Source organism: Ostrea edulis, chromosome 9 (genome assembly GCF_947568905.1).
Source record: "Ostrea edulis chromosome 9, xbOstEdul1.1, whole genome shotgun sequence".
NCBI classification, from domain to species: domain Eukaryota; kingdom Metazoa; phylum Mollusca; class Bivalvia; order Ostreida; family Ostreidae; genus Ostrea; species Ostrea edulis.
Window position 1 is genome coordinate 67,248,599 of NC_079172.1, and position 10,138 is coordinate 67,258,736.

At 38.9% G+C, this 10,138-nt stretch overlaps 1 protein-coding gene across 1 annotated transcript in view; it reads left to right on the forward strand.

The window, feature by feature from the left end:
* LOC125659615 (guanidinobutyrase-like) overlaps window positions 1-5,232 on the forward strand; it is a 5,426-nt gene extending 194 nt beyond the window's left edge. The window contains exons 1-7 of the mRNA XM_048891348.2: window positions 1-23; window positions 1,416-1,541; window positions 1,989-2,173; window positions 3,054-3,254; window positions 4,060-4,204; window positions 4,438-4,532; window positions 4,775-5,232. The exon at window positions 1-23 is cut by the window's left edge and continues 194 nt beyond it. Coding sequence (XP_048747305.2) covers window positions 1-23; window positions 1,416-1,541; window positions 1,989-2,173; window positions 3,054-3,254; window positions 4,060-4,204; window positions 4,438-4,532; window positions 4,775-4,876 — 877 coding nt within the window. The 3' untranslated portion in view covers window positions 4,877-5,232. The remainder of the gene's footprint in view (window positions 24-1,415; window positions 1,542-1,988; window positions 2,174-3,053; window positions 3,255-4,059; window positions 4,205-4,437; window positions 4,533-4,774) is intronic.
* Window positions 5,233-10,138: the final 4,906 nt, after the last annotated feature.

Sequence of the window (10,138 nt, forward strand, 5' to 3'; positions counted from 1 at the left end):
GCCTGTCCACAAAGACTCGGAAGGTAACAAAAAAATTAGGTCACCTTTACACTGGTATGGAAACCCATAGTAGTCCGGCATTGTATATGCAGTCCATCATTCTTATAATGATTTGAACCAGTAGGCCTTCAACACGGTGTTCACAACTTACCATTTCACACGTAACTCTCTGGTCCAAAGGATCAGTAGCTATTGCAAAGTTACCGGTCATGTACCAAATTTGTCTGCCCAATTGGCGACTCCAGACAAAATATAATGCATTATACTTAACTTTTATTATTATTTAAAAATATATCTGTTTGAAAATTGATTTTGCTTTATTCAGAATTGTTAGCAATACATCAGCGTCATAATCCGAAAAATCATCGTCATCATCCTCAATTGTTTTCTTACATCATCAGACTTCGTCTAAAATATCATCAGGTACAATTAAGATTGGAATCTTGGGACTCGTTCATAAAACAATTTTGTAGTGAAATCGGAAGTCATTTTTATTTATTTTTTCGAATTTTACATGCTAACCTAGTCTATTTAAGGTCGAACACTGCTTCAACATCTGAACAAGAAATCATTTCAAATGCAGGGGCGAATCCATACTTTAAAAAGAGGATGGGACTACAACCTTAAATTTAATAATACTTCTTTTAAAATAGAAGATTCAACCCCACCTCTAAAAAAAAAAACGCACAAAATTACCTTTTCACAATTTGTAATCGAGCCTTTTCTCGCACGTTGCGATAACCTCGTTCAGTGTAGTAACATAAATGACTCGGTGTTATCTATCGCTAGATGTTCTTTCTGCAGGGTAGTGATTTCTAGTACAACCGTGAGCAAAGTGGCGTAGTGATATTGGGTATTCCCCAGTAAAAATTTAAACCCCTAATCACGGTGAGTCCAGGGTACACATCTGTGAGGATGCTTGAATATTATTATCAGATATTGTGCATGTACCCATATAGTTCTTGAAAGGATTTTTTCTTGTGTAAAACTTGATTATGATATTTCTAAATGAATACATGGTATTCAAACCGAATTATTGTGCACATATAAAGTGTGTGCCAGAGAAAAAAATGCATACGAAAACTATACTTGGGGCAAATGCGTCGCAACTAGTTGCAGCAAATGCGCCACAACTCGTTGCGGCAAACTTACTGTAAATTTGCAGCAACTGTGTACCAGAGGGCTTTAAATATATTGGTAAGGAGCGCACATTAATTCTTTGAACTGTGCCATTAATTGAATCATTCATCGCAACACCCACAGTAATTCAGTTGAAGATATCTAGAATTGAAAAGTGATATTTTCAATTATTTGAGTATAGAATTGTGATTATTCGTTCCATTGATTCCAGAATGATAGATACACTGCAACATAAGTAAGCATCTGTATAGATTCGTGTTTTTTTTCTTGACAAGGTCTCCACGCCTGTTTCGTGGGAATTCCGATGGACATTGGAACGTCAAACCGATCAGGCACCAGACTAGGACCCCGGCAAATTCGAACGGAATCCGCACTCATCCGGAAAGTGAACATCGCCACCGGTATAACAGACTGTCGTTAGGAAGAGGGGGTGGGTGGGTTATAACAGACTGCCATTATGATGGGGGCGGAAGCGGACAGAGTGAAAGGATGGAGAATGGAAGAGGGGGCGGGGAAGGGGAGGGGCACAGGATCGAGGAGACAGAAGTGAAGGAGATGTGAAAGAAGAGAGGAAAAGAAAGGAGGGAAGGGGTGGGGTAGGGACACAGGAGGAGACAGAAAGGAGGTATAAAAGAGAGGAAAGGGAAGGCGGGCAAGAAAAGGGGAAATAGAGAGGTAGTGGGAGAAAAAGAAAAGTGACGGAGGGAAACCTCCTCCGGGCATCACCATTAAGACTATGAAATATATTGTAGCTCAATTTTAACTTTGACATAATTTCTTATAGGATTTTATTTTTCATTTCTGCAATAGTCAGATGAATTGAAGGTAGGTTTGATTTTATTTTATAGGAGCCTCGCCTTTCGACTCTTTCCAAGTGGCGGATGTCGGGGATGTAAACTTTAACCTTTACAATCTTCCCAAGGCCTGCGAGGACATCCGTGATTATTACCGGAAGTTGATCAGCAATGGTTGCATCCCGCTGACCATGGGAGGGGACCACACCATTAGTTACCCCATACTGCAAGCCCTGAAGGTCTGAAAGGTTTCGTTGCTTTGCTGTAAAAAAAAAAATCCTTTAACAGTTGGGGACGGAGGGGGAGTGGGGGGAGGGGGATGGTACATATATTGTAACACACAGAGGTCACGCTGTGCGGCAGTGCGTCACTACGTTTACATACACTTTCTGAGTATACTATTTTGTGTTTGTCAGTCCTGTGGATTCGTAACTGTAACAAGCACCTTGAAGGAATAAGAATAGTTATTTAATCAAATACAAATCAAGTATATATACAGTCACAAGATATAAACTTTGGACAATAGTACCCCCCCCCCCCCCCCAAATAGTAAAAATATTTACATGGAATGAACATGCATACCGTGAATTTAAAACTGTAGGAATATAGATTTGGACAAGAAAGAGCAAATTTGTAGCTTTATACAGTAGGGCAAGGTATCTGTTCCTGTCGCCCTGAAATATACTACTAGTGTACTGTCGTTAATCGTGATCTTCTTCCAGTAGGCCTATACATGTCCTTATTCGCCGTTATAATGAACTGTAGACCAGTTACACGTGAATTTTACCAGAGACATAATCATGTCTCTGATTTAGCCACAGAAATTACTTATGAGATTTCGGGATTTCCAATCCTTTTAATCAAGTGTATAACATTTACTACATGTACATTAGGACTCACAATTTTCACTATATCAACTCGGTCTGCACAGCATGACATTTAAAGATGACATGTAATAAGCTCTTTTCCTAGCAGTAGGATTGTAATGGGACTTTCTATGCCCTATGAGGAATCGTATAAAACAAACCCCAAATTAAGCACATTTCGTTGATATAAACATTACTGATCAGCCGAAGTCTTAGATGATAGAAGTTATATATGTGCGAGGTTTTTTTTAAGGAGAGGTACGGTCCCATGGGTATGGTCCATATTGACGCCCACTCCGACACCAGCGACACGATGTTGGGGGAGAAGATTGCTCATGGTACGCCCTTCCGACGGGCAGTGGAGGATGGGTGTCTAGACCCCCACCGGGTGATTCAGATCGGTCTCCGGGGGTCTAACTACACTGTGGAGGATTACGACTGGGCCAGAAAGCAGGTGAAACACGGGGACGGGGATCAACACGGGAGCGGGGATCAACACGGGGGCAGGGATCAACACGGGGCGGGGATCAACACGGGGACGGGGATCAACACGGGAGCGGGGATCAACACGGGGCGGGGATCAGTACGGGGGAGGGGATCAACACGGGGACGGGGATCAACACGGGGAGCAGGGATCAACACGGGGGCAGGGATCAACACGGGGCGGGGATCAACACGGGGACGGGGATCAATACGGGGGAGGGGATCAACACGGGGGCAGGGATCAATACGGGGGCGGGGATCAATACGGGGGCAGGGATCAATACGGGGGCTGGGATCAATACGGGGGCAGGGATCAATACGGGGGCGGGGATCAATACGGGGGCAGGGATCAATACGGGGGAGGGGATCAATACGGGGGCAGAGATCAATACGGGGGCGGGGATCAATACGGGGGCGGGGATCAATACGGGGGAGGGGATCAATACGGGGGAGGGGATCAACACGAGGGCGGGGATCAACACGGGGGAGGGGATCAACACGGGGCGGGGATCAATACGGGGGCAGGGATCAACACGGGGCGGGGATCATCACTTACACCTGGCACACACGTATAACATTATATGGCAATAATAAATGCATCGCTAGACACACTAAATTCCATGCAAAGAAATGATATTACAGCACAGCTATAAAACTTTAAACGATCTGTGACAGGTGAGGGCATTCTTACATGTACACGTATATAGATCTGTCTGATGACATCTCAAACTGTGATCAGGGCGAGTATGGTATACGTATCATTACTCTTTTCGTAGGGATTTCGAATTGTGACAGCCCAGGAATGCTGGCATAAGTCCCTGGCCCCCCTCATGAGAGAGGTTCATGAAATGATGGGGAGCAGACCTGTGTACATTTCATTTGACATCGATGGACTGGACCCCGCCTTTGCTCCCGGAACAGGTAAGAAAAATTTAGTATTCTAATATTCTTTTGGTACGATGCGTTGACTCTGAGTGGTTCTCTTCCCCTCCAAAATCTGGGGCTGTAGCCCTCCCCCTCCCCCCAAGTGGCATAAAATATTTCTAATTTTTCAACCGAAACCTACAGCAAATGTATACCAAAAATTTAAGATTTATTTATTTTTTGCCGCCTAACTTGAATGATACTAACCCTGAGTATTAATGCATTAACAGGCACTCCAGAGATTGGAGGCTTAACATCTGTACAGGGGCTGGAGATTGTCCGAGGCTGCAGGGGGATGCATGTCGTAGGAGGCGACCTAGTGGAGGTCAGTCTAAACCTGTAATCGCTGCATTTGATAGTGGCTTTTAAAATTAAGATTATGGCAATCGCTAAAATGTGAAGGAAAGTGAGGTGCCCAGAGATTTAGTAGACGGAAACAGAAATTATGATTTCTCACTGAAAATTCTATCTATCAGGTTTACCCACCCACCCCTCCAAAACAAAAATGTTCTTGCATAGACTGCTATGTTTAATGCTTGTTGATGACGTCATTTCTATATTTGGTAGGTATCCCCTCCCTATGACCTCAACGGTACCACTGCGCTGACGGGGGCTAACCTGCTGTTTGAGATGCTGTGTGTCCTTCCGGGCGTTAAGTACCTCCGCTAACCACACGCTGCACGGACACCGTTAGATAACTTGCTCAGAACCACCACGTGGCAGTCATGACGTATATATGGACAAACCACTGTCATCCGACATGACTTTAAACATTAATCAGATATTGTAATTTTGAATTACCTTAAAATGTGCCTTGTGATTGATCTTGTGATAATTGTACAAATTAGATTTATATCGGTGTCGATCTTCCATATCTTATTTCATTTTTTTTTTTTTTTTAATACACGATTTATACAGTTTGTATAGAATTGATAAGGTTGTTGAAAAAAAAGTTTCATGTGAAATTTATTTTATGTTTATTGGTTACATGAATAAGAAATACCAAAGGAATACCAAAATCAGAATATGTGTTTGTGTTTCCATATTATCAAGGAAGGTTCATTTTCACCATTTACTAATCCTAAAAACTGGACATGTCCTCAAACCGATGAAACCATCAAACCGGTAAAAATATAAGTTAAATATGTGTATGACGAATCCAAAAATAATTAAACAAAGAACCCACAGGAACTGTTGTTATATTCTAAGATAAAATGAAGCTTCATAAAAAAGCTAGAGATGTTTGAGCTGATTGCAGGCTGTATCCTGGATGAATCCTGACTTGGGGCAGTAACCCGGCGACATTCACACAAAATTCGTGATCCATTCCAAAGGTCCAGTTAATAAAAATGTATTTTTACTAACTTTTTAAAAAAGGTAAGACTGTTCACAGAAGTCTCTAGGTTATGTAAATCACAGCTACTGTGTTTTATGAAAGTATGCAAATTGTATTCACCATTATGGCATAAATACATTTTATTTTTTAGTTCTGAACAAACGCAATTAAGTTTTTTTTATATTACTAATTACTTATTCTCTTCGTCCCCGGTGGGACATAAGGCTTCAAAAAGTTGACAACGGGACATAACCGGGCAAATTCTGAAAACATTTTTTTTTATTTTTCAAAACTTCATAATCCGATGTAATTTATATGATCTTGTAATACATCAACACGAATTTCTGCCTCGTGACACCCGTGTTGAGATCTATATTGTGATGTTATATGCGGCCGTCGTGTTTACTATTTATAGCCTGTGTTTTGATGAATACTATATTGTGATGTTATATGCGGCCGTCGTGTTTACTATTTATAGCCTGTGTTTTGATGAATACTATATTGTGATGTTATATGCGGCCGTCGTGTTTACTATTTATAGCCTGTGTTTTGATGAATACTATATTGTGATGTTATATGCGGCCGCCGTGTTTACTATTTATAACCTGTGTTTTGATGAATACTATATTGTGATGTTATATGCGGCCGTCGTGTTTACTATTTATAACCTGTGTTTTGATGAATACTATATTGTGATGTTATATGAGGCCGTCGTGTTTACTATTTATAACCTGTGTTTTGATGAATACTATATTGTGATGTTATATGCGGCCGTCGTGTTTACTATTTATAGCCTGTGTTTTGATGAATACTATATTGTGATGTTATATGAGGCCGTCGTGTTTACTATTTATAACCTGTGTTTTGATGAATACTATATTGTGATGTTATATGCGGCCGTCGTGTTTACTATTTATAACCTGTGTTTTAATGAATACTATATTGTGATGTTATATGCGGCCGTCGTGTTTACTATTTATAACCTGTGTTTTGATGAATACTATATTGTGATGTTATATGAGGCCGTCGTGTTTACTATTTATAACCTGTGTTTTGATGAATACTATATTGTGATGTTATATGCGGCCGTCGTGTTTACTATTTATAACCTGTGTTTTAATGAATACTATATTGTGATGTTATATGAGGCCGTCGTGTTTACTATTTATAGCCTGTGTTTTGATGAATACTATATTGTGATGTTATATGAGGCCGTCGTGTTTACTATTTATAGCCTGTGTTTTGATGAATACTATATTGTGATGTTATATGCGGCCGTCGTGTTTACTATTTATAGCCTGTGTTTTGATGAATACTATATTGTGATGTTATATGCGGCCGTCGTGTTTACTATTTATAACCTGTGTTTTGATGAATACTATATTGTGATGTTATATGCGGCCGTCGTGTTTACTATTTATAACCTGTGTTTTGATGAATACTATATTGTGATGTTATATGAGGCCGTCGTGTTTACTATTTATAACCTGTGTTTTGATGAATACTATATTGTGATGTTATATGCGGCCGTCGAGTTTACTATTTATAACCTGTGTCACAAAAATGAGCTAAACATAGTTTCACAGTTGATAAACTAGGTTTATCGACTGTAAACTATAGTTTACGAACTGTAAACTATAGTTAACGATTCGTTAACTATAGTTTTCATCCGTAAAACTATATTTAACGGTTGTAAACTATAGTTTACAAATGCTAATCCAAGTTTATCTGTCTTTAAATAAACGTTAACAATAGATTTTGTTGATAAATACAGATTCACATTTGTAAACTATAATTTACATTCGTTAACTATAGTTCACAATTGTTAATCCTAGTTTCACAAATTGTGATACTATATTTATCAGACTTGTTAACCGTAGTTTACAATCGTGAAACCGTATTTATCAGATAAACTATGTTTTGCAATCGCTAATGATTGTTTTCATTGTTAATTATAGTTTGTACGCTTGTGAAACATAGATTATTTGTTAACTATGGTTTACAGATGTGAAATATAGATTAACGTCGTTAACACAGGCATTTGTTTCTGTATTTATGACTTATGACCTCTGTATACTAATAACAACACAAGGTACCTAGCTTCAAATGACACAGAATGGCACCCCCTGAGAATGTCGAACTTTTGAGCCTCCAGGGAATATGCGATGCTAATGTATTTACTACCGTTGTATTGTACAATCATTCAACTTAAAAACCATGTATGACATGACTGCATTCATTGCCTCTTATCGACGAAAACTGCAACAAAAAATGGATTTTCCGTTTTATACCACGAAGTGCTATGTACTGATACCGCACAGAATACGTGGGCGATTTTGACTGGCTAGCACGCTCTTCTAAAATTACGTTTGGAATTCTTTAGAGTTATTTATAGGAAGATAGAGCATCAGAGATGAATTAAAAATAACAGGCAAAAGGGTGATTTTAATGGTGACCATTAACCACAATTGATCTTATTTTATATAATTTAGTTACTAAAATTAGGGGGGAAATGCTACAAAAAATAAAGGGAACTCCATCCCCCCATATTTTTTTTCCACAGACACCTGATAACTATAATCCTCCCTTCTGATTTTTTTTTTTTTGCGGTGACAATGCCTCCAAAATGTGTGGATTCCTTGTCTCTCTCAACCCAATTTCGATTGATGTAGTTGTTTCACTTATTATAAACAGTATAAGGTATTTAAGGCTTACAAAAAAGCAAGTTTACGATTACATAAATCGAAATTAGGATGGAATAGACGGGGAATCCACACATTTCGGAGAAATAATCGCCGCCCCAAAAAATCAGAAAAGGGGGGGGGGGTGTCCATACTTCAGATGCCTGTGAATTTTTCCATATCGGGACAGATCCGTAATATTAGGGATGCGGGGAGGGGGTTCGTCGGAGAAGTTGTAAGTTGCACATGGCTTGTTTAAATTTCCTGACAGACAATGATAAAAATATGATAGTCATGATAAAGACCTTCAGAACCTTAATTAGTGTGTGCATGGGGGGGGGGGGGGGGTTGTAGTGTTCGTCATTGCTGTCTCAATTTTCCCCCTCAGGCTGGGAGGGGTCATTCTTTGCTCCAGGGCTTCAATTCATAACTTTCAAGCTTACATGCATTAATATCTTCTCATTCACTACTACATAGTACTATCAAAAATAGTGGAGGGGCTATTCTCGCAATATATCTTCATTTGCATGCATGAAAATAACAGTTAATGTTAAGGGTTGGCCAGTCGCCTCCGAAAAACATTGATATGTGCCTGCAGCGTTCTTGGTACTTATGGTGGGTTTCATAAAACTTCAATGTAACAACAGGTACTTGCCACATCAATACATATCACAAAGTCAATAACACATCACTAAAAAAACTTTCCTTGCTCTATTTTACATACTTCCAAATAATCTTTTATCTGTATTTTCTCTGACTTTCCATAGATCTGCATGAAACATACAATTGGCAGAAATATTTCTCAAACTAGTTAACGAAGTTGTATTTACAGTAAGTCATAATTTTATTATTATTATCTTCATCAGAAATGATTCCGACACGAAAATATTTTTAAATCTCCACTCGGGAGGTCTTAGCTTCTATCTTCTGATGACATGTAAAATCCCGAAACGTACGAACAGCTTTGGTTTTTTTGAGTAACTAAAAATAGCGTACAGTGTCTTCAATTCAAAATTTTTATTTTGTTAACAAACCAATATGTTCAAGATTTTTTGGTAATAAACATCGTATCAATTTATTGTGATAATAAAACAATGAGACTTTATTTTTCAACACAACGAATATACAATTTTCATTCTGTGCGGTATCAGTACATAGCACTTCGTGGTATAAAACGGAAAATCCATGTTTTGTTGCAGTTTTCGGCGATAAGAGGCAAAGAATGCAGTCATGTCATACATGGTTTTTAAGTTGAATGATTGTACAATACAACGGTAGTAAATACTTTACATAGCATATTCCCTGGAAGCTCAAAAGGCCGACATTCTCAGGAGGTGCCATTCTGTGTCATTTGAAGCTAGTTACCTTGTGTTGTTATTAGTATACAGAGGTCATAAGTCATTTACAGAAACAAGTGCCTGTGGTCGTTAACTATTGTTTGCGGTCCGTAAACTATAGTTTACAGTCGATAAACCTAGTTTATCAACTGTGAAACTATGTTTAGCTCATTTTTGTGAATTTGGCGTGCCATAAATACCAATCAACCAATGATTTTTTGATTTACAACTGGAATTGAATAACGGAGTAATAACATTTGGGAGCAGTGCGTGTATGTCGGAATCAAACATTGAACATGCTACACTTAACAATGTTTCGGCCTCGGTTTTCTGCCTCGGTTCATTCTAATCTGCACACCCCCTCTAGTAAACAATCACATTATCAATGTTTTACACATAAACTTCCCATTATACAGCCGTCTTTAAACCACTGGAATGAAATTGTATCCTCTAGACTTCTCGGATGTCCATGTGTTACGTAAACCAGCCCCTCTTCAAGATAACGCGGTAATATATTTCCCTACACCCAGTGCATCAAATGATTAGCTTTTTAATCCAAATATTTATGTAGATGCTT